General features: G+C 35.2%; 2 protein-coding genes across 2 annotated transcripts; one reads left to right on the top strand and one right to left on the bottom strand.

Moving 5' to 3' along the window:
* The first annotated feature begins 1,704 nt into the window (after positions 1–1,704).
* rhbdd2 (rhomboid domain containing 2) lies at positions 1,705–6,974 on the top strand. The gene is made up of 4 exons (XM_051120910.1): positions 1,705–2,008; positions 4,420–4,824; positions 5,799–5,949; positions 6,380–6,974. The coding sequence occupies exons 1-4, from the start codon at positions 1,828–1,830 to the stop codon at positions 6,807–6,809; spliced, it is 1,167 nt and encodes a 388-aa protein (XP_050976867.1). The 5' UTR covers positions 1,705–1,827; the 3' UTR covers positions 6,810–6,974.
* Positions 6,975–7,530: 556 nt separating this feature from the next.
* Positions 7,531–26,030, bottom strand: pora (P450 (cytochrome) oxidoreductase a). Its single transcript, XM_051120909.1, is given in 18 exon segments — positions 7,531–8,124; positions 8,391–8,476; positions 10,269–10,414; positions 10,497–10,764; positions 10,843–10,992; positions 12,634–12,815; positions 12,920–13,038; positions 13,264–13,380; positions 13,599–13,697; positions 14,064–14,153; positions 14,232–14,274; positions 14,277–14,355; positions 17,754–17,903; positions 18,023–18,151; positions 18,254–18,302; positions 23,574–23,771; positions 25,476–25,560; positions 25,895–26,030. Coding segments are annotated over 16 exon segments (2,022 nt in total). The 5' UTR covers positions 23,744–23,771; positions 25,476–25,560; positions 25,895–26,030; the 3' UTR covers positions 7,531–7,979.
* Between the last annotated feature and the right edge of the window lie 129 nt (positions 26,031–26,159).

Genomic DNA, 26,159 nt, shown 5'->3' on the forward strand with positions numbered 1-26,159 from the left:
AAAGCACAGGAAGTGTGCGTTCTCTCTTGCAAAACTAAATATTAACTGTAAATCAATAAATCTTTATAATAACCTTATTTTTTAGTATTTACTTAATACATGTGGTGCACATTTCAAGCATACTGGGTTAAATTCGGAGCCACAGAGAACTGCAGAGAAAACCGTTTGATTATTTTAAGATATATTTTAAAATAAGTAAATTAAAATAAATGTTTTTGAGAAATAATCAATAGATTAAAACACATTTGTATACTTTTTCATAGTTCTTTTTTTGTGGCTACAGTTTCATTTATCTCTTGTAAATCAGTTTCGTGGACTAACAGGTCAAGCTGCTTTTAACTGGCAGAGCTTTTATATCAATGGAATGTAATAACCACTTTGGAGTTTTGCTTCAGTTTAAGTTGTTCCACCCATTTTATTGAACAAAGAGTGGGTGGGGTTTGCACCTGACTTTAGCTTCCCTATGTTTGTTTTCAACTGTTTACCTGTATCCATAAGAGCAAGATTGAATCTGTGTACGTGTTTATTTTGCAACACTAATACTTTATCTTTTAGCAATCTCTCTCCCTATTGATATTCTCTTCTTCCTATCAACTCATATATGGGAGGGTACATTCCCTATTCACTTATTACACAGCGATAAAAGTTGTGACGAAATGGACAATTAGCCAATGCCCCAATATTAGATTTAAGGTCCAAATTAGAGAAACAATAGGATATTACAAGCCTGACTGATTTCAAGAAGCATTAGTCATCACATTAATTTGTTTCCCATCAAACAGATTTTGCTACTGTAAGCATGGGTGATTCATAATCAATTTTAGTGACTATGCAAATAACACTTTGGTAATCTATATAAAAAATGAATCATTTTAATTCATATTAATTCATAATTTGACCTAATTTGGACCTTGTGTTTCATAATAAGCAGCACACACAGAATCTCTCATATATCTTATTATTTTTTCTGCTTACTGGAAGCTTTATTAAATAAGAAAGGAGTAAAAAATGGTGATTGTGACTTTTTTTCCTCACAATTCTGAATTTTTTTCCACAGTTCGGAGTCTATATTTTTTTTTCTCAAAACTGCCTGACAAACTCACAATTGCGAGTTATAAAATCAAAATTGCTAGACATAAACTCGTAATTCTGAGAAATAAGGTCAGAATTGCAAGATATTAACTCACAATTCAGATTTTATCTCGCAAATCTGACTTTATTCTTGTAGCCCTGAGTTTATATCACACAATTCTGAGAAAAAAGTCAGCATTGTGATATATAATTTATATGTCGCAATTTATTTATAATTCGCAATTCTGAGAACATATCAGTCTTTTTCCCCCTCAAAATTGGAATTGCGAGTTTATGTATCACAATTCTGAGAAAAAGGTCAGAACTGTGGATAAAAAGTCAGATTTTTTATTTTTTATTCAATAAATAGAACAGTCTTTCAAACTAAGAAGCTACTTGCAACCATAACGTATTTGGAAATAATTCTCATTCTGTTTCTGAAAGCACTTTGTGAGGTTTAGTACAAAAAAAAAAACAGTTTATTTTATTTATAAGTAACCACTGAAAATATTATATTCGCGAAATTTCTTTGACAGTTATTATAGTCGCTGTGTCCATGAGGCTGAAAAAAATGAATCTGCGCATAACTGCGCAAAGGCTGCGCGTTTTGATCCCCTTGAACAACCTGTCCTCTAATGCGGAAGTTGTGGTTCAAGTGCTGGGAACTGAAACCTAAAACACGAAAAGGATCCGCTCTCCGTAAATAATTGTTATTTAAGAGTTCCTTGTAAATGATGCACATTCTCCATCCTGAAAATGAATAGCACTTTAAATAGCTGGAAGAAGACGTTTGCAGATTATGTACCGGATATAGAGTTAACCTGTGGGGTAGTGATTGTGATCGTGCTGTCATGTGTTTTTAGTGTCATACCTTATTACTTAAATATCTCAGAGCATTTTTTCAGTCTGGAGTCCAGTGCTGTCACCGGCGGCCATGGTAAGACTTACTTAAAACTTAAGTCACATAAGTCCCTCAGCCCACTTTAACCAAAAATAAAAGTATTAGCTGAACTCATTGCATTTTGTAGACTGACGTAGCCTGTGACCCACAGCTACTGTCTTAATGAACGTTAATCACATTATGTTGGTCAGGACATACCTTAAACATCTCAGAATTAAAGTTTTGTGATTTGTCGTCCATGTCTTTTACCTCTGGTGCCAACTATATGCTAATATACTCCTAAACTTTGATAGAATTGACTTTTAGTATATTTAAAATGCATTAAAACAAACCAACAATATTGTTGACATATTTTTTGACCAGTAAAAGCGTTTGAATGAGAATGTCGTGCCTGCAATCAGGGTTGCCAGGTTTTCGCAACAAAACCCGCCCAATTGCTACTTAAAACTAGCCCAAAACTAGCCCGTTTTGAGGTGATAAAAACAATTTTTTTTGCAAGGGTTCCCCTGGTAAATTCGCACTTCAGGGGCTAAATATGACGTTATTCGCGGACATCAAAATCTACCCGCGGCAACAGTGTAAAAGTAGCCCAATTCCGCTGACAAAAGCGGACTTGGCAACACTGCCTGCAATAACAAAGGAAGAGTTCTTGGATTTATCGCGCATCTTTCACGTGTGTTAGCCAATCAGAATAATTGGAGGTGGGTCTTCGGCAGTCTCGACCAATGACGTGACTTTTTAGGTGGGATTTAGTTGGAAGATCGGGGTGTGTTTGAAAAACCTGTTTGGAAACAACAGTTAAAGGAAAAACCTTTGAAAAACCTGTTTGGAAACAACAGTCCACTTCCAGAAAAACAATTCACAAATAATGTACTCACCCCCTTGTCATCCAAGATATTTATGTCTTTCTGTCTTCAGTCGTAAAGAAATTATGGTTTTTGAGGAAAACAGTTTAGGATTTTTCTTCATATAATGGACTTTATTGGTGCCCCTGAACTTCCAAAATGTCGTTTAAATGCAGCTTCAAAGGGCTCTAAATGTTCCCAGGAGAGGAAGAAGGGTTTTATCTAACGAAACAATCAGTCATTGTTTTCGGAAAATAAAAATATGTGTACATTTTAAGCAAAAAAACTCACATAGCACAGGTTCTGGGATGCGCGTTCACGTACTATTGAATCATGTTGAAACGTCACGCAGAGCGTTAGGCGGAACCACAGACCCAGTTCTTACAAAGCGAACGCGCAAAGACTAAGAAAGTGCAAGTAAGTCAAACGCTGTTTACAAATAAAAAGGTACAACGATGTTGGACGATTTTGAAGTTGTAGGAGAAAATAAGATGGAGTTTTTGGTCATACTCTACCTTTTTTAGCCGGAGTACACAGACGATGAACTTAGACGTGATTCGTAGTAGTGATGGGAGGTTCGGATCATTTTACCGACTCGGACCTTTGAGTCTCGTTCAGCAAAATGAATGAATCTTTTTTTGAGTCATTTCGTTATTTTAGCACAATATAATTAAAATGTTACGTGTTACTTCCCTAACACATCTACTGATTACACAACCTCACCTCACCTCTTATTAAGTTTTCGGGTTTGAGTCGTTCGTTCATCATGTGACAGCTCCATAAGCTTAACCAATGCAGTGTGAGCCGGAAAAAGAATCGATTAGTTCATCTCTCGAATTTTATGGGGCTGTCACGTGATGAACGAACGACTCGAAAAACCTGAAGGCTCGAAACAAGTGAACTAATTCCAGTACAGAACAGGATGTTGCGCATGCGCGACTGAACGAATCACTCCCCGAGACGACTCGTTCTTCCAAAATGAACGAATCATTCAAGAACGACCCATCACTAATTCGTAGCATCGTGAACGCGCATCCCAGAGCCTGTGCTACACAAGCTTTTGTGCTTAAAAAGTATACACATTTTTATTTTTCGAAAACAATGACCGATCGTTTACCTAGATAAGACCCTTCTTCCTCAACTGGGATCGTTTTGGAGCCCTTTGAAGCTGCATGTAATCTACATTTTGGAAGTTCAAAATTGGGGCACCAATCAAGTCCATTATATGAAGAAAAATCCTAAAATGTTTTCCTCAAAAACCATAATTTCTTTACGACTGAAGACAGAAAGACATGAACATCTTGGATGACAAGGGGGTAAGTAAATTATTTGTAAATTGTTGTTTTGGAAGTGGACTTTGCTCCTTTAAGCAAATCCCGCCAAAATAACTTTTTAGCTCCCTAATAAAGGCCGTTAAATACTTAGTTTTTACTTTTTTTTTTGTCTGATTTCCAAAAACGTTTTTACTCAAGATCAAAGTCTGAATTAATAAATAAAGTTTACAATAAATAAATATGCCATAAATAACATATTTGTTCTTGTGTGTGTTTGTGTGTGTGTACATCTTGTGTTACTTATTTTTTTCGTCCCCTCTCTTCACAGTCTACAAATTCTTCACCTATTTCCTCTACCACAAGAATATGATCCATTTGTTTCTAAGTGCCTTCCTGATGGCGTTTCCCTGTAGAGGGCTGGAGCGAGGAATCGGAACAGTCAGATTCCTCTACCGGTCACTGGTGCTGTCATCCATCTGTGGACTCCTTTATGTGCTCCTGGAGTCACTGCTGTTCTACCCCCCCAGTAGGAGCTCAGTAAATGGGCTCGCCCCATTAGCCCTGTCTGTCCTGGGAATGATGACCATCAATTCTGCTATGCGGAAGGCGTATATTATGGGCGTCAGCGTGCCTACTGCATCTCTCCCCTGGATTATTCTAATAATTATAACTCTGTTCTTGCCAAACACCGTCTTCCTTTGCAACGTCCTGGCCATTGTTACAGGAATCTTACGTATCCTTAATCTTAAATGTTGAGAATGCTTCAGATTTTAGTTTTTTTCATACTACATAGCTGGATTTTAAAGCTGACAATCTTGTGATGTAGTTAAATAATTTGATAATTTACTCACACCTGTATATTCCAAGATGTTTTTTGTCTGTCTTTCTTCTGTCGAAAAGAAATTAAGGTTTTTGAGGAAAACATTCCATTCCATTTTTTCTATATAGTGGACTTTAATGGGAGCCAACAGGTTAAAGGTCCAAATAGCAGTTTCAATGCAGCTTCAAATGGCTCAACACGATCCCAGCTGGTCATATAAAAAAAAACAAAACATTTATATACTTTTTAACCACAAATGCTCATCTTGCACTAGCTCGACTTAATGCTAGTCATGTGGGAAAAGTCATGCATGATGTAGGCAGAAGTACAGACCCAGTGTTTACAAAGCGACTGTGCAAAAAAAAGTCAAACACCCTTTACAAAAAAGGTAAAACAACTATGATGGACGATATTGAATTTGGAGGAGAATATGAACCAGAGTACACAGAGCCGCACATGACCTTTACATTATGATTACGTAACGTGTGAAGTCGTAGACGCGCATCGCAGAGCTAGTGCAAGATGAGCATTTGTGGTTAAAAAGTATATAAATGTTTATTTTTTTATAAAAAACGACCGGTCGTTTTGCTAGATAAAACCCTTATTACTCGACTGGGATTGTGTAGAGCCCTTTGAAGCTGAACTGAAACTGCGATTTTGACCTTCAACCCACTAAACCCCATTGAAGTCCACTATATGGAGAAAAATCCCGGAATGTTTTCCCCAAAAACCTTCATTTCTTTTCGACTGAAGAAAGAAAGACACAAACATCTTGGATGGCATGGGGGTGAGTAAATCATCAGGAAATGTTTATTCTGGAAGTGAACTAATCCTTCAAATCAATGTACAGTGGACTTCTAGTCTATTCTTTAACTTAGTACTTTTAGATGGAAAGGGATGGTTTTCACTGTTAGAGATATCAGAATCTAGAGCTTCCGTCTTGGAGAAGAAGTTCCCTTTTCGCTTGCTAAAACAGATACCTGGTGTCCAGTTCATCCCTGCATCGACCGAAGAGCGCAACAAGCCACTTGACCTCACGTAAGTGACCAATTAAAATCGTGAACCACCAATTTTAACCACAGAACATGGGTTTTAAAAGTTGTCTTAAGAATTCTTAACTGTCATGTTGTGTCATTTTGATGTGATTTTACATTTTGGGTTCATTTTTGACAAAAAACACCAAATTAGGTAAAGGGATAGTTCACCTAAAAATGAAAATTCTTTCATTAATTACTCACCCTCATGTCATTCCAAACCCGTAAGAGCTTTGTTGATTTTTGGAACACAAATTAAGATATTTTTGATGAAATCCGAAAGCTTTCTGACCCTGCATAGACAGCAACGCAACTGACACGTTCAAGGCATGGAAACGTAGTAAGGACATTGTTAAAATAGTCCATGTGACATCAATGGTTCATCTATAATGTTATGAAGCTAATACTAATATTACTAATATCTGTAATTCCAGAAAAATTCCACCAGGGTCATACCCTGTCCAGGCCTACGCTCCAGTAAATGTCACCAATGGTCAAGTTGCAGGACGTCTTCCCAACACATTTGATGGTTGGCCAGTCTCACTCTATCCTCAACAGCAATACACATTTACTTCACCTTACGTTGGAGTCAGCGGTGGTCACAATCACGGACATGGACACGGTCATGGTCACAGCCATGGACATCATCACGGGCACAGCCATCACACCAGTAGCCCGTGGATGCAAACGTCCCCATACGCTCAGCACCAGTTCAGGCCGCCTTCAGTTAACATGGCAGGGCAGCCTTTCACTAAACTACCTCAACCAGGAGTGCCATTTGTTCCTCCAATCTCACAGTCAGAGTCTGAAGTGCCTACATTTCCCACGACTCCTTCTGGAGCCTCTGTGACATTGTCATCTTAGAGATTCAATGCCTTATTTGCAGGTTTTGTGTGTATGTTTGATACCTCATGTCATTTTGCAACCTTGGTGATGGTTTTAATTTTTTACAGTTGCTGTTGCTAAATTTTGTTTCTTAAATTAAACATTTTTCTGTCTTGTGTTTTAATAAATTCTTTATCCATTTTATATAGTGCAGTATTTTTTATTTGCGCATTCTGAGGCCAGACAGTGTTTGTGCATATTTTTTAATTGTCAGACATGACATGACTGAGATCACAATGTTGCAACAAACATCTGACATCAGATGACATTCTTATTCCCAAGCAATATTAATGCATTAAGTTTTAAAAATAAACAATGCAAGCTTGTCTCCTTTTAAACCACAATGCAGTTGCAGCTTTGGCTCACTAGGGGGATGAACTGTCAATTCTATAATCACAAGTAGAAATCAGTGGATCATCAGAAGAAAATGAGAGAAGAACTTACTCTTCTTTTTATAAATGCACCTTTTAAAATGTTAGGAAAATACCTCTTTAATATATTCCTGTGGCTTTCAACACTTGACCAGTTGCTAAAACTTTAAAAAATGAACTAACAGAATGTAACACTACACCCAGTGATGGGAGTCATGTTGATTGCATAATTGCTTATTCACTGCTACTGTACATTAGTGTGAAATAATGCATAAAAAGAACGGCAGAACATTTTGAAACATCACATGATCAAAAAAACACAACTGACCTAAAACAGTAATTTCCTGTAACACATTGTAGGATGTTTTTATACACAACACCACAAAAACAAAATGTAAAGTTTTACAGTACGTCACAAAGTGATACTTGCAGTCTTTTCACAGAGATAAAATAATAGAAAGAGTATGACTATATGAATATTCTTTATAAGGCCTCACTCAAAAAATTTGCATTTTGCAGCCTTGACCTATATTTGCGTATCCACGAACATCCAATGTCACTTACGGTTCAAATACAGTCAAATCAGTTTCCTGTTGCAGTAGACTGAATCTCATAATCTCATCTGAAAGTAGAATATTAAACCATGCTGATGCTGGAGTGCAGTTTTTTTCATCAAAACTCTATTATATAACCATAATAAATCAGTCCAGACAAATTCATAAGTGATGTTTTAGCTCTAGCTTGAGGTAAAGTGGCAAACATTGGTTTATCAGTTAGCTTAGCTCCAAACGTCCTGTGAGTAACGGCCCTTGGTCATCAGCTTCTTGAAATAGTCCACAGCTTGAGTGTGCGTCAGGCCGCCCACCTCCTCCGCAATCTCATAAAAGGCCGCGTGCACGTCCCGAGCCATGTTACGTGCATCTCTGCAAGGACACAATATTCTCATTACATACGCAAGCAAATATGCCACTGGAAAGAGATGATGTGGTTTTTACAGACAATATGATACTGGTGAATGGCAGTATTGACCACTTTGTGCTAGCAAAATCATATAATTATATGGAAGCACTATAATTATTTCAAGCTGTTTTATTGTTGCACTGAAATCCTGCCAGTTAACTGCTAGTGGGGATTGTGTTCATAATAAGAATGGTATTCATCAGTGGTAGAAGGAACTTCTGGTTCTTACCCACAAACATAGATATGGGCATTATTTAAATGAATGAGCTTCCACAACTGCTCCTTGTTTTTCTTCAGAAGATGCTGCACATAGATCTGTAAAAACAGCACAGTCCACAGAATTACTCCAGTTGCAAACAAAAAAAAAAAGGAAATATTGTGAAAATGATGGTAATGAAAACCAGTAATATTGGTTGTTTAGGAAGATGAAATAAAACAAATAATATGCAGTGCATCTTTAAATTTGTATGCAAATATGTTTTCCAATATGGTAAGATTTTTTAAAGAAAAAAAGGCTGCGTTTAAGAAGAACTTGTAATATTGTGAAATATTACTACAATTTAAAACAACTTATTTTTTTACACTTTAAAAAGTATAAACACGCAATCTGATGTTTTTCCCAATAGCGAGTTTATATCTCGCAATTCTGACTTTTTTCTTGTAATTTTGAGTTTTTTCTCAGAATTACATGATAGAAACTCACAATTACTAGTTATAAAGTCAGAATAGTGGGATATAAACTTGCAATTGCAAAAAATAAAGTCAGAATTGCGAGATATAAACACGTAATTCTGACTTTTTTCCGCAATTGTGAGTTTATATCACGCAATTTTGCAATTTTGACTTTTTTCTCAGAATTTCGTGACAGAAACTCACAGTTGCTTGTTATGAAGTCAGAATAGCGGGATATTAACTTAATTACATGAAATAGAAAGTCAGAATTTCAAGATAAAACAATTCTGACTTTTATCTTAGAATTCAGACTTTTTTCTCAGAATTGTGAGATATAAACTCACAATTGCAAGTTACAAAGACCAATTCTGAGGGGGAAAAAACTGATATGTTCTCAGAATTGCGAGTTTATATCTCACAATTCTGACTTTTTTCTATATTACTTCAATTTAAAAATCATTGTTTTTATTTTATTATTTTTTAGAAAGTAATTTATTCCTATGATTCAAAACTGAATTTTCAGCAGCCATTACTCCCGTCTTCACTGTGAAAGACATCATTAATATTTTTATAATATAAATTTATTTTTCAGTATTCTTTGAATAAAGAACAGCATTTATTTGTAATAGAAATCTTTTGTAACATCATAAACGTCTTTTGTTCAATATATCGTCTTTTGTTCAATTTTTAATGCATCCTAGGTGAATAAAAGTATATGTGACCAATATTTACCTATTAATATGATTTGATATTCTAATTAATATGTACATATATATATATATATAGATTTTTTTTTTTTCAATTTGCTGTCATATCACACACTTTTATTATGTGTAGAGCTGACAGGAAGTGAAGTGGGAGAGAGAGAGAGAGGGGGGTGGGATTAGGAAGGGTCCTCGAGCCGGGATTCAATATTGGGACGCCCGCATCGCAACGGCTATCGGCACCGATAAATTTTTCACTTTTTAAAATGCTAATTAATAAACAAAACACATATTCATTTAGTAAATGAATATCCATTATACAATATTAATAACAAATAATTTTATAGTTTTTTTTTTTGCCAATATAGTATGTCATTTTAATATCATTAATGACGACCAAAACATGAAAATAATTTACACTACCAGTCAAGTTTTTGAACAGTAAGATTTTTAATGTTTTTCAGTAAAATTCTGAAATATTTTTACTATTTAAAACAACTGTTTTCTATCTAAATATATTTTAAAATGTGATTTATTCCTGTGATTTCAAAGCTGAATTTTTAGCATCATTACTCCAGTTACATGATCCTTCAGAAATCATTCTAATATTCTGAATTGCTGCTCAAAAGCATTTATTATTATTATTATTATTATTATTATTATTATTATTATTATTATTATTATTATTATGTTGAAAGATTTCAATTTCAGTGCATCCCTATGTCACTCACCTTGTGCTCCTGGTCTCTGGAAAAGGCAACGCTAAGCTGTGTCAGCACACCCTCCCTCTCAAACTTCTCCAGTTCCTCCTGGTACAGGAAGTCCTCGTTCTTATGGCGACAACCAAAGAAAAGTATTGTCTCACCAACATCCTTCCCTGCAATAGAGAGCAAAAACTGAGTCAGATACCTTGGCTAATTTATACTACACAAGTTGTCAAAGCAAGTTTCAAGCTTCACCTTGTTCTTTCTGCCATGCTCTCTCCTGGATGAAGCCCATGAAGGGGGCGATGCCAGTGCCAGGCCCAATCATGATTATAGGATTACTGGGTTTGAACGGCAGGCGGAATTGGGATCTCCTAACATACATGGGAACAGTGTGTTTGTGGCCGTTATCGGTTACTTCTTTGTTCTTGAGCCAGTTGGTAGCCACACCCTTGAAGACTCTTCCTGTCTTGGTGGTGTACTCTATCACCACAGCACAGATGTGGATAGAGGTTGCATAGACCTGAAATGAGGGTGAACAAAGTTTGTCAACCTCAAAGTTTTGAATTCAAAGTATAATTTTGAAAACTGCAGGTTTTACCTTGCTGGAGGAGGCAATGGAATAGTATCGAGCCTGAAGTCGAGGGAGTAGCTCACACAGGTGGTCTATAGGAGGGTTCAGGGAAGGTAGATCCTCTAGAATAGCCAATATGTTCCTCTCAGAATCCAAAACCCAACTCTGATATAAAGCCTTTAAAGGACCAATCAGAGAGTGAATAAAAATGTTCAAGTTTTACTATAGATTACTCTTACGTCAGTATGAAATCCTGTTTCTGCCACTGAATAAAAAATGAATTTTTTTTTTTTTTTACAATTTTTTATCTCACAATTCTATTTTCTCGCAATTCTGACTTTTTTTCTCAGAAATGGTAATACAAACTCACAATTCTAACTTTTTTCTCAGAATTGCATAATAGAAACTCATAATTGCGAGTTATAAAGTCAGAATAGTGGGATATAAACTTGAAATTGCAAGAAATAGTCAGCATTGAGTCTTTTTTTTTTTCGCAATTGTGAATTTATATCTTGCAATTCAGACATTTTTTCTCACAGTTCTTCCATTTGTCTCAGAACTGTGAGATCGTAATTGCATGTTATAAAGTTGTTATAAAGAAATGAGATATAAATTTGCAATTCTGAGAAAAAAAAGTCAGCATTGTCAGTTTTTCAGAATTATTTACGACTTAATTTCCTAGAACTGCACATTTATAGAATTGCGTGACAGCTTATATGGAATCGCGTGATATAAACTCACAATTGGGAATTATATAAAGTCAGAATTGCAAGATATAAACTCAACTGCATGTTGTAAAGTCAGAATTAAGAGACAAAAATGTGCAATTCTGAGAAAAAAGTCTGAATTGTGAGTTTATATCTTGTGAAAGTTTATACGGAATTGCGTGATATAAACTCAATTTCAAGTTATAAAGTCAGAATAGTGGGATATAAACTTGCAATTGTGATAAATAAAGACAGAATTATGAGATATAAACTAGAAATTTTTTCGCAATTGTGAGATTTTTCTCAGAACTTTGAGAACACAAACTCGCAATTGTGTGTTTTAAAGTCAGAATTAAGAGATATAATTTTGCAATTCTGTATAAAAAAGTCAGAACTGTGAGTTTGAACTGTCCAGATTCATACACATTATTTAAAGTTTTTATTTTATTTAAATGTTTTCTCTGTTCTCATGTCAGATATGTATGTATGTATGTATGTACGTATATATGTATGCATGTAGGTACCAGGAGCACCTTAAAAAAACCACAACAAATTCCTCGTGTGTTTGTGCACGCTTGGCGTATAAAGCTAATTCTGATTCAGATTTTTATCTGGGAAATTCTGACTTTATTTCTCAAAATAACAAGTTTATAGTATTGTGTGAAAGTCAGTATTGCGTTATATAATCTAGCAATTATGAGAAATTGCAATTCTGAGAACATAGTTTCGCAATACTGATTTTTTTTAATCGCATTTCCTTGTTTATATCACACAATTCTGAGAAAAGAAAAAGTCAGAACTGCTGCTTTATTTCTCAGAATTACAAGTAGTCAGAATAGTGAGACATAAACTTGCAATTCTGACTTTTTTCTTGCAATTCTGACATTTTTTTCAGAATTGTCAGATATAAACTCACAACTGCATGTTATAAAGTCAGAATTGTGACTTGCAATTCTGACATTAATCCAGAATTTATATCACAATTCTGAGAAAAAAAGACTGAATTGCGAGTTTGTATCATGCAATTCTGAGGACAAAAAGTCCTTTTCTTTTTTTTATTCAGTGGTGGAAACAGGCTTCCACATGTCAGTGATTATGACGTGATCCTAACCTTTCCTTCAGGTGAAGCAGATGCCATCTTGCGCATGTTCTCTTGTTCTTGTGGATCAGAAGCATACTGCGCCAGCTCATACAGCACGTTTGTGCGAGGCGTGTTGTTGACATCAAGGTAATGGGTCAGTGCAGTGCGGTACGTGGTTGGACAAGGGAACGGGTGCTTTTTATTGCACTCCTCTGTGGAATTGAAACATTATTATCAACCACGGCACGTTAAAATATACATAAAAACATTTTCTGAATTTTTAATTCTGATATAAATTTCAGATATTAACACATACCATCAAGATTTTTGAGAGAGATTACAGTATCAAGATCTATTCCGAGTCTCTCTCCTATTCTGTTTACCACCGCTGCATCATTTGTGGGGTAAACAGCAACATGGTCTCCAGCATCATATCTGTCAAGTTTGGTAATCAACTGATCAATATGTGGACATACTGGACAATGCATGAACATATAGTGAACATACAATGTCCAGTCTGCATGCAAATGTCTTTTATACAAAAATAAGGAAAGAAATTATATTGAATGTGAATTATAATAAAATCCTTTTTATATACAAAATGGAAAACATGGAAATGTTTTCATGAGATTTACCTAACAAGTCAATTGTTACACATACCTGATTTTAGAGTCAGTGATATTTAACTCGATGTGCATCAGGTGCCGGTTTCCTCCTTTGTTCAGTTTACGATTAACAGTTACAGGTGATAGAAAAGGATTTTTTGAGTCAAACGGTCTGCACAAATCAAATGAATAACAAAGGAATCAGATAAATGCCGTAGTATAACATTTCAATATATTTCTTAAACATTAGATTCTATGTTAGACTAGAAAGTGTGAATAAAAACATTACACAAACCAAAGGTCATTTTACAGACTTCCTAACAACAGAAGCATAACATGTACTCTGAGATCGGCGTCAATCAATCACTCAGTTGAAAGAGATGAACTCACGGTTTCTGTGTCTGAAAGCTTTTGAGCCGCCCCATCTCTCCGGTGTACACTTGATTCATATTGATGTCATTATGAACCACCAGTTCAAACTGCCGAATGCTGAAAGAACACAAAAAAGATTGGAGATCTCATCCAAGCCTGCATTTAAAGCATTCAAAACACCTATGATGTTTAATAAGATGCAAAAACCTATTCAAAGCAGGACAGGGGAGGTTTTTGTTATGGAAGAGAACATGATAAATGGATTTGGTTCCTCTAATATGGAGATGAGACACTGCATGTGTTGTACGGCCACAAAATACCCATCAAATAAACATCACGTTTGAACTAGACAATCTCACACAGCTGGTCTCCTCTTTTAAATTCTACTATTTGATGCCTAGCAATACAAGACTGTATTGCAGACTGTTTTTAAATTACAAGACAAGCACATGGAGAATAAAAAACAGAAAATAAAAATAATACCTGCTGTCTTCTCCTGTAGCCTCCACGCCAAAGAACTCACATACTGCAGGCCAGAACTGTTCCTTCCAAGAGATAAAATCCTCCTCCAAGCTACAAATGATTGAAGATTAAATAATCAGGAAAGGTAATTACAGGACAAACAGGACAAAATACACGTTATTTACTTACTTGCTGTCATCATCCCCAAGGCCCAGATCAAAGACCCTTTTCCCCCAAGTTCAGCAAGCTTCTTGTCCGTATACTTGCCCATGGCGTTGTAATGCTCGTATGTTTTATTTCCTAAACCAAACACCTAAAGAAAAATGATCAAAAAAGTCAAGTCTCTGCAAGAAGTAAATAAGACACAGAGACACTTTCAATCAACACATACATACTTTAAAGTCTTAGTATCAGCTAAAAACATTCAAATTGTCTTGTTTTTTAAAGGAAACTCCAGGTTTTAAGTCTTGTGTGGCTTAATATAATGTAAATGATGTCTCTGAAATAGAAGTAGTAGAAAGAACTCATGAAAGATTAACGTTATTTAAAGAATCCACATTGTTTTATACATATTTTGAACTATGGAGGGTGTCATTATTTTGATGATGCGAAATGGTTGCACTCTGTGAGCTACTGGTGCGATCTGTTGCTATTTTTACCGCTCTTAAAATAAAATACTGATACAATGTCACATTGTGCAGCTTTTGGTCGTAATTTTCAGTCAAAGGGCAACAAGAGAAGCAATGTAAGTCTTCACTGCTTTTCTAGCAAAAAGAAGAGGAGAAAAGAGCGCGCCGTTGTTCTCTTCACTTTAGCCCTGATATCTTTGAGGCTTTTTGTTGACCACAGCTAACTTACTGAAAGAGCTTACAAACGGCAGAGATAAGAAACGCTAGATGCCATCCTTTTTTTTTCTCTCTCTCTCTCCCCCTCCTCTGTTGACTTTCTCCCTAATTTTTTTTTTTTTTTTCTCTTTTTTCCCCTTTCTCCTGTTTTCTCTGTCCCCCGGTCTTGTCTGTCATAGTATGGTTAAATAAAAAGATATATAAAATTTAATTAATTAATTAATTAATTTAATTTAATTTAATTAATATTAAAAAAAAAAAAAGGCTGGGAATGATGATAGCATAGCTACACATACACAGTCATGTGTTATCTGTGTTACTGACAGACCGGGATAAAAAAAAAAAAAAAGAAACCCTAGATGCCATCCTGGCAGGATGTAAACATGCCGACGCTTGTCATGATGCCACAGCCACTGAAAGAGTTTCTCAGTGTGAATTTTACTCAATATCTGGGACGTTTTGGGACCATTCACACAGCTACTTTTCCATTGTTTTTCTATGTAAACACGCTTGGTGGACGTGCATGACCGTTATGCTCGCGTCTTGTGTCTTTCAGCGCCTCTCACATGAGCGCCGCGTCATTGGATGCCCATTTTCCACAAGTTGATGATTCTTTAGGGTCTTAATGAAAAGTCTATAATATACTTTGGTTAAAAAATATGGTTGTGTAAAACAACACCCTTTTTATTTTGCCGAAATCAGCTCTGCAAAAATCATCTCATTCTGGTCCAGGCTGCTTTAAATGCAAATGAGCTCTGCTCGCCCCACCCCTCTCTTCTCTCTGTGGAAAGACGAGCCTGTTTACTTTAGCCGCTAAACTTGCTAACTAGCACATTATTAGGAAAGGCGATAGAAAGATTCATTAAAAAAAAAAAATACCCTTGTACTCACTTCTGCTGTAAGTGAAGCTGGATCATGAATGATTCGCACGAACATAGACGGATATATGTAGATCGGGAGGCGCATTCCCTTCACAAACAAATGTAATCTACTGCATCTTCAGCGGCTCAGATGTCGGGAGTAAATGACGACCACTATGTTCATTATTACATCCAGCAACAAAACACCTCAATCGCTCAATCTTACATCCCTGCTCCGCCATTGAAACAAAGAGGGCGGACTGTTACAGCTGATCTGAGGTAAAACACTCAATCAACTATCGTGGGAGCGGCCTCTGTCGGTGTGACGCCACAACGACAGGCATCTGAGAACGGCTCGATTTGAAAAAGGGAATATTATATTTACAGATTAATTAAAAACCACTGCATGGATTTTTATCATTATAGGGTAGATTTGTACATACACTGCCAACACACATTAATGCTCAAACAACATGTAAAAGTGAACTTAGCATCTGATGACCCCTTTAAGATAACGTGTCAAGTTAAAAGAATTTCAACTTTTACACACGGCGCCACTCATCAATGTCAGTTCCAAAGCAGTGGACCAATCAGAAGAACTCTCAAGGCGGGGTAAGCATTGCGAGCTTCTGTTTACAGTAGCAAGCTGGCATGACAACTGTTTAATTTGACGGCAACATGGTGGAGGAGACGCTCATAGTGGCTGTGTTCTGATACCCTGAATTATATAACCTTGCGTCAAGCGATTATCACAACTTGTTCCTTATAAAAATATCCCAGAAATATCTGTCATTGAATATTGTCGTTATTGCATCACGTCTTAAAAGCGCATCTCGAGGCCCTTGCATTCTACGCTGCGCTTTTTTAAAACCATTTCTGAGCGCTGCGTCTCGCCTTTTTAGACGCAAAGACACGTTCTGTGTGAATGGCCCCTTAGACTCCTTGGGAAAAGTCAATGGAACGGCATTTGGTTTCAGTCTGTGGTTATATCGCCACATGAAAGCAGTGAAGCAGTGGTCTTTGTATCAGTATTTTATTTTCTGAGTTGTGTTGCAGTAAAACAAGTAGCAGCAGTAGCTCACAGAGTCCAACCATTTCATGTCATCGAAATAAAGGACCCCAATAGTCCAAAATATGTATAAAACAATGTGGATTTTTAAAAATAATTTAAATCTTTTGTGGGTTTTCTACTACACATTTTAGTAAGAGACATCATTTACGTTATATTAAGATATACAAGTCTTAATACCCAGGGTTCCCTTTAAAATGTGAATTCAATCTGCTATGAGGTTTTACTTAAAACATTTAAAACTTCATCTCCAGCTAAAGAAAAATCAAACTGAGATATAAGTCGGCGAATGGAAACGGAATGACTTTTTATGATTATAACTTTAATGCACTGGACCAAAATGCAGCAGAATTATGAATTTCTCTGTAAGATCTTCTTCTGCTTCTTTTAACCTCCTCTGCCTATCTAGCCGGTCCCAGAATCATATAACACTGTAGACGCACTGCAGTGATGTTTCCAACCACATGTTTTATCACGCTGTCCCACCACAACCACTTAAAAGAATCTGAGAACTCCAGACTGAAACCACAAGGCTTTCATCCAGAATACAGGTCCAACTTAAGCGTAGCCTGGACACCCATGTCTCCAGAATCAAAGAAACAGAAGACCCAGTGATCTGGTTCCATCTGAAGGAGTCCCGCTAAGAGAGAGGTTCCGCTGGGATGGAGCTCTAGCTTTGTTTGGCTAGGCCAGATGTTTCCATTTGGTGAGAGAGAACTGATGAGGATTCCATGGGCCCCCTAACTACGGGACAGCCTGGGGCTCAGGCTTGTTAAGAACCTCACCGACTGCTCAGGAAATAGGTGCCACTTCATAAAAAAGGCCAGGAATTTTGGAGGGTGCCCACAGATGGAATCTCTTGAGCTGAGTTTTCTCACCACAGAAGTTAATTCGAATTAGATTTCTAGCACTTTTCTGATGTTGGATTTTTACTCACGGCAAAATTGACTCCTTCTAGATCGTCATCAGCTCCTTGCATCCAATCGTAGAACTCCTGAGCGTTGTCTGTGGGGTCTCCCTCTCCATAGGTTGCCATGCAGAACACCGCCATGGAATTAGGAATCTCTTTCAGTCTAGACAGCTCAGACTGCGAATGGGAGATTATAATAACAAAAGTCAAAAGACTTGAAAACTATTTAGTTCAGATCATGATTGATTGATTTTTAATAGTGTGCATTAAACAGGAAGCAATACTGGTCAACGTACCATGTCATACTCCTCTGGGTCAGCAGCCATGCCTTTCATGCCGTAGCGATGGGCATCTTTTGCCAGCCTGTTAGCAAATTCCTCAGCAGTCCCTGTTTGGGATCCGTAAAACACCACAATGTTTCGGTTCTAGAATGGGAAGATATAGAAATCAAACATAATGAATAGGTGAAATTTTCACCTATTATTTCAACTTTTTAGATCTTTACTAAATTTGTATAGTGATCTCACCGTTTTCTTCATTTTCTCAATAAAGCTGCTCTCAGTTATAGGTGGTGGTCTATACAGAGAAAAAGAAGAAAACAAGAAAAAAAAACAGAAAGAACACACATGTGAAAGGGCTGAAAAGCATGCCAGACCAATTCTTTCGGTAATGAATAGGGGATTGAGCCATTCATTTCTCTGCCTTTTCTACACAGGAGAACTTCCTGAAGTTCACACCCCTCTGAGAGCACCACAGCATTAGAGCATGTCTGCTTTCAGTCATTGTTCAACTAATGAAAACCACAAACTTTCATGTTAATTCAACAATGAAGAACAGCCTGCCAAGCGCAAAAACCTTTCTTGAACATTGCAAGTTTGGTACAATAATCCTACAGTTTCTACCGTTTTTAAAATTTGTAAAATAATTAAATTAAAAAAAGTTAAAAAAAAAATTCTAAATAAATATTTTAAAAAGAAATCTAACTAAAAGTCATACATTAGCACGATTTGTTTTTATATTAATATACACTGCCGTCCAAAAGTTTGGGATCAGTAAGACTTGCTTTAAGAATTTATTTCTGTGATGCAAAGCTGAATTTTAAGCCATTACTCCAGTTTTAAGTGTCACATGATTCTTTAGAAATCATTCTAATATGCTGATTTATTCTTAGAATTATCAATGTCAGCAAAAGTTGTGCTGCAATTTTTTTTTTCTAGAACCTTTACTTTTTGGGATTCTTTGATGAATAAAAAAGTAAAAAGAACAGCATTTATTCAAAATAGAAATATTTTCTAACAATATAAGTTTTGCCATTACTTTTTATCAATTTAACACATCCTTGCTGAATAAAAGTATTAATTTCTTTAAAAACAAAATGTAGTAATGATGCTGAAATTCAGCTTTAATCACAGGAATAAATTAGATTTTAATGTATATTAAAATATGAAAACGTTATTTTACATTGCAATAATACTTCACAAAATTATATTACAATATTACATATTAAGTTTCTAAATATTACATAAGAAAGTAAAAAAAGCATTACAACTATATCTATCTATCTATCTATCTATCTATCTATGTATCTCTATATATATATATCCATTTCTAATGTGAATATTGTTCAATAATTTGGAGTAAATTAATACATTTATTAAGCAAAAACACTTTAAATGTATCAAATAAAACCGTAAAGAAAAGGTTTTTGTTAACTTTCTAGTTTTTACTCACCAAAAAAATCCTGAAAATATATCACAGTTTCCATGAAAATATTAAGCAGCACAACTCCTGTTTTTAACATTGATAAAAAATAAGAAAATGTTTCTTGAGCAGCAAATCAGCATATTAAAATGATTTCTGAAGGCTCATGTGACACTGAACACTGAAGTAATGATATCTGAAAATTCAGCTTTGCATCAGGAATAAATTACATTTAAAATATATTAAACCCAGAAAAGAGTAATTTTATATTGTAGTAATATTTCACAATATTATTGTTTTACTGCATTTTAAATCAAAATAATGCAGCCCTAGTGAGTCACAGAGACTTCTTTCAAAAATGTTTTAAAAAAATCTTCTAGATACCAAACTTTTGAACAACAGTGTAGATTCATTTAAGCGCATCCAAACGTTTGACTTCATCGAGTTCAGGTTATGGTATATAATGTATATAATCAAACTATATTTGATTATTACTAAACATAACCATCATTGCACCAGCAAGACATCACAGTGCAAAACAATGGATTCCTTAAAATTAGAAACCTCATTTTGCGTTTGCACAACACTCATACAACACTGTGTTGCATTATTAAAAGACTATAAGTAATTCCTAAGAGTAAAAGCAATTACGCAAAAGTCATAACTTGCACCTGAAATATCTACAACATTCACAACAGAAGAAACATCGGTTAAACATCCATCTGTCCCGGACTAACCTTTCTGCAGCGGCCAGTCTGTCCTGAGGCAAAGAGAACATGCATCCCATGACTGGGGAAAAGACCCTGTCCTATAGGATTCGGCATACAGAGCACTTTCGTCCCTTAGAGGTTCGGCTCAAGCCCTCAGACAGCCTGAGAAAGTCCTTTGGCTTGCGTAAAAGTTCATTAGGAGGCACTGTAAAAAACACATCGCTCTTCAGCGCAGGAAAAGGGGGTGTGAGGGAGGCAAGGGTCTGCGACGGGCTCTCTGTCTCTCTCTCTCCTGCCATCTGGCCAGAGCACAGCGGTTGCAAAGCAACAGGAATATACAACATTTCCCATGGATCTCTGCAGCACAATGCTGTTACTAAACCCCCAACCTATCTTAAATGCACACACACGCACTTAAACATGCATAAAAACTTGAATGCTCCTGCCAACACAAACACAAGGAGTTCATTCCCTCCTTTTCCCAGCCTAATAAAATACAAAAGAACACTAAAACCTAAATTTCTGGATTCAATTCAGGGTTATTTGCAATGTGTTTGACTGCAGACACCACATAAGAAATGCATTTGATTAAAACAGCTAAAGAAGAAAGACTCATGAAGTTGTTCAAGACTTTGGCAGGATGGCTTGGACTGGCTGTGATCCTTCAATCTGAGTAATGTGAACCAGGAAGCGGAGAGAATTGGAAGAGGTTATCCTGCTCGCTAAACATGTCTTCCTGACACCACAGATATCACACCACTGCACATCGTTTCCTCCTGTATACTTTTCTGGTGTTTTTTTTTTTTTAGGACACACAATCAATAAAATGTGAAAAGTGATTTACACTACCAGTCAGAAGTTTTTGAACAGTAAGATTTTAATGTTTTTTAAGAAGTCTCTTCTGCTCACCAAGCCTGCATTTGTTTAATTAAAAATATAGCAAAAACAGTAAAATTTTGAAATATTTTTACTATTTAAAATAACTGCTTTCTATTTGAATATATTTTAAAATGTAATTTATTCCTCTGATTTCAAAACTGAAGTTCTAGCATCATTACTTCAGTCATATGAACCTTCAGAAATCATAGTAATATTCTGATTTGCTGCTCAAAAAACATTTATTATTATTATTATGTCGAAAACAGCTGAGTAGAATTTGTTCAGGTTTCTTTGATGAATAGACAGTTCAGAAAAACAGCATTTATCTGAAATAGAAATCTTCTGTAAATGTCTTCATTATCACTTTTGAACAATTTAAAGCATCCTTGCTAAATAAAAGTATTGATTTCTATTATTTCCTTCCAGCAAAACAATAGTATAGTGTATAATGTAGGGCTGCACAATTTATTGAATTTCTAATCGTGATTACTATTACAGATGCCACAATTATGTAATCTTTCTTCTTTCGTTCTTTTAATTTTTTTTTCTTTTTTTTATATTTAAAGAAGAAACTGCATATAAAAATATGCCATGCAGTTGCTTCAAACAATGAAGAAAATATCTTTGCTTCAAAGGTACTTGAAACATCATTCAATGTAAATTGTGATAATTGTAATCGCAATTACAATTTCAAGGTAATGACAATTATGATTTTTGTCATAATCCTGCAGCCCTAGTATAATGTTACAAACCCTTTCATTTTAGAAAAATGCTGATCTTTGGATCTTTTTATTCATCAAAGAATCTTAAAAATGGTACTCAACTATTTTAAATATTGAAAATAATAATAATAAAACTTTGTGAACAGCAAATCAGCATATTAGAATGATTTCTGAAGGATCATGTGACACTGAAGACTGGAATAATGATGCTGAAAATTTAGCTTTGAACACAGGAATAAATTACATTTTAAAATATATTCAAATAGAAAAGTTTTTAAATAGTAAAAATATTTCACAATATTAAGTTTTGTTGAATTTTGGATTAAAAAAATGCAGGCTTGGTGAGCAGAAGAGAATTCTTTTAAAAAAAAACAAAAAAAAACAAAACATTCTTACTGTTCAAAAACTTTTGACTGGTAGTGTATGTCGGAAGGAAAAGCTGTGCACACTACCGTCCAATACATATGTTTTTTGTTGTTGTTGTTGTTTTTATTTTACGTTTCTGCAGGCGTTACTCCAGTTTTCAGTGTCGAGTGATTTTTCTGAAATCATCTGAATATGCTGATTTGGTGCTCAAAAACATTTTTTATTATTATCAACATTTTGGTGCTTAAAGGGATATTTTTGATATCTCTGCACACAAAAAGTATTCTCATCACTTCATAAAATTAAGATTGAACCACTGATGTCACAAGGACTATTTTAAAGATGTCCTTACCACATTTCTGGGCCTTGAATGTGTCAGTTGCATTGCAGTCTATGCAGGGTCAGAAAGCTCTGAGATTTCATTAAAAATATCTTTACACGTGTTCTGAAGATGAATAAAGGTCTTACGGGTTTGGAACGACATGAGGGTGAATAATTAATAACAGAATTTTCATTTTTGGCTGAACTATCCCTTTAATATTTTAGTGGAAACGATACATTTATTTCATTAGATTGTGTCACTATGTGCCAATATGTCACCTTTTATTCAGCTGAATAAAACTTTGAATTTTTTAAAAATATATATTTTATTGGTACCTTGATGCTAAAGTCATCAGGCCCTTCATTGTTTTCAAGGGTGAATAGGTCACAAGTTTAACACGCAACACAACAACTAGGATTATGAGGAGCATTCAGGAACGGTCACATCCTGTGACTCCACCTGAACAAACAGTGCTCATTTTCAACCGCATATAATCCTTCTGTTTATTACACAGCTCAGTTTAATGTTTAATATCACCAACTCTGTCCCTGACGTGTCTGTTTTAACATTATGAAAACTGAACAGGAAATTCACTTTTACCAAACTGACACATATGAAAATTCGTGAACAAAGAAGTAGCTGTTGGAATTCACAATAACACATAACCACTGTGTATATGAACTGTCTCAGCTGCTACAGACCGTAACACTGAGACAGAATGTAACGCACGCACATTCTCTCGATCCCATGATGTCAACACTTTGCAATGTTGGATCCCATGACCAACCGAACCACAAAGTGCTTTAGGAACGAGCCATGGTGCAGAAACGATGCTTTGTTCAAACAAGGCCAAAGGTCTATGGGGAGAAAAACTATAAAAGGGCCGTCCAACTAAAATATTATCGCAAATTTGAGCCCTATAACACAGTTTCTGCCATGGGCTGTAATGCATAAGCTCATTTTGTAACTTTATTATTTGCATTTACACTTTTGTGGGGTGGAAGTTGGAATACAGTTCTGTTGTGCTTCACAAAATCTTTAAAGGCTCTGATCAACATTTCAGTCATGCTGAAAAATTTGTGTGGGTGTAATATTTCCCTCTTGAGGACAATTGAAGGGGGAAGGGAAGTTAAAATCAGGCACTTACACTGCATGGAATGGCTTGATATCCAGAACCGGCTCTGGCTTTTTTCTGAAGAAGAACCAGTAGATAAGCAGTCCTGCGACTAGAGAGAAGAGGAAGATGTCCAGAGAGCTGAGGAGAGGCTCCGGAGTCTGATCCTGATCAGAAGGCAGCTGGGATTCACTGTCCTCCATTTTCACAGAATTCAGTAAGCAGCTATGTCTGCAAAAACAGATTTTCTTAATCATTAGTATTAGACACACTACCATTCAAAAGTTTTTTAACAGCAAGATTTTTAATGTTTCACCAAGCCTGGATTTATTTGATCCAAAATACTGCAAACTATTTTAACTATTTAAAAAAAACTGCTTTCTATTTGAACATATTTTAAAAAAATGTAATTTATTTCTGTAATCAAAGCTAAATTTTCAGCATCATTACTCCAGTCTTCAGTCTCACATGATCTATCAGAAATCATTCTAATATGTTGATTTTATTATTATTATGATAATCAATATTTAAATGTTGAGTAAAATTTTTTCAGGATTCTTGGATCAATAGATTCAAGGATTCAGGATCCAAAGATTAGCATTTATCTGAAATAAAATATTTTGTAACATTATACACTACATACATGTATATATATATATATATATATATATATATATATATACATACACATACACATCTTGGTCAAAAATGAGATAATGATACTGAGTGAATGCTCCTGACACATAGTATACGTCCATTATTTGACTCGCTAAATTCCAGTCTCAGCCCAATCAGAAGTACCAGTACTTACATAGAAACCTATACAAAGCAGCCAGAAAGAAATGCTAATTTTAAACAAATACGTCAAATGGATTTAGGGGCTTTTGCATCTGAACTCTTCATATATATATATATATATATATATATATATATATATATATATAATATATTTTAAGAAATTATAGAAATGAATACTTCTATTTAGCAACATAATAATAAGAAGAAATGTGTTTTGAGCAGCAAATCAGAATATTAGAATAATTTAAGTTTCATGTCTGGAGTAATAATGATAAAAATTCCACTTTGAATTCACAGGAATAAATTACATTTTAAAATATATTCAAATAGAAAACAGTTATTTTAAATAGTAAAAATATTTCAAAATTGTACTGTTTTGCTGTACTCTGGATAAAATGAATGCAGGCTTGGTAAGAGACTTCTTTAAAAACATTAAAAATCTTACTGTTAATTATATTTAGAATGTAAAAAAGCATATTTTTATAATAAACAGTATTGACAAACAGTATAGACAGATAGTATAAATTAAAACATTTTTGTTTACATTTTAACTTGCATAGCTTGTGTCCACGTATTTGACATGCTTTCTCACGTCTAAACACGTAGACAAACAATAGAATCTGTGACTTTTTATCATGTTGTGCCCTCTTTTGAACACTCAATGTAATTACATAATGATGACCAGTTACAAAACACCCCTTTCTTAGAAGGACTTTCGTCATTTTCTAATGAATTTCGTTTTTCATCACCTCGGTTCCCTACATGGAAACTTTTATCTTGATAACAACTATGACGTGTTACAAAATAGCCCTCATCTCTTAAAAAACAGAAGTACTGTAGTACTAACACATTTTGGACATTAACATGACGTTGTTCAAATAATTTGACGTCTATTATACACGAATATGTTAATCATTCAATATCGTGCAGCAAAGTTACATTGTGTACCATCTGATACCATCACTGTACTATGCTATCATCGCCACAGTACTTTGTAAGGGCAGACATAAGCGTATAAACACATAATGTTCACTTTTTGTTTAGGACTTCGCAAGAGTATTGACAGTACACTAATAAGAATGAACATTATTATTTTTCAACAGTTATACAACAGAATATACACTTAAAAACACATACCTCCGGTTAGCTGGAGCCTAGGCGCACGGCAGAGCTTACGTCACATAGAAACGCGGGTTGCCAGGCGCAAGTTCAAATATCCCTCCTGTATTGTATTCCAAAGTATAGATTCGTTGTTTAACGTTGAACAGATGCTACTTTTTTGCTTTGCAATGTGTTTTTACAAATGTTTTTATTTTTATTCTATCGTATTTGTCCATTGCAGCAATTTTTTTACCAATTAGAACTGAGTGAGCCTGTCTGTGACCGTAGAGTTATTCTAAGTTATTTGGCAATTATTTATGCTATGAGAGTTTAGTTCAAATTAGGAAATAATGAGAATTAAAAACTGTTATGCTCAGTGAGATGAATTCTTTACTTGACATTTTAGCTGACAATTCAAGCTTAAAGTCGTTTACAATAGTAAAAACCTTACTAACGTTCTCCTGAAAGCGTCTAAGGGATTTTTCCATTTCCCATTTCTGTTTGACAGGGCTTCCCCAATCAATTCTTGAAAGTATTGAAAAATTCGTTCAGATCTTCGGCTGACAACACATGCTTCTTACTCACATGAAGGTGTCATAATGCTACAGCATGATGGTAAAGTCATGTGATGACATTGTGAAACAATGCCATGATGGCAAATGATTTCCATATCCAGCTTCTGTCTTTGAGTTCAAATGAACAATCATTAACTTGCCCATT

Source organism: Labeo rohita, chromosome 10 (genome assembly GCF_022985175.1).
Source record: "Labeo rohita strain BAU-BD-2019 chromosome 10, IGBB_LRoh.1.0, whole genome shotgun sequence".
Lineage (NCBI taxonomy): Eukaryota > Metazoa > Chordata > Actinopteri > Cypriniformes > Cyprinidae > Labeo > Labeo rohita.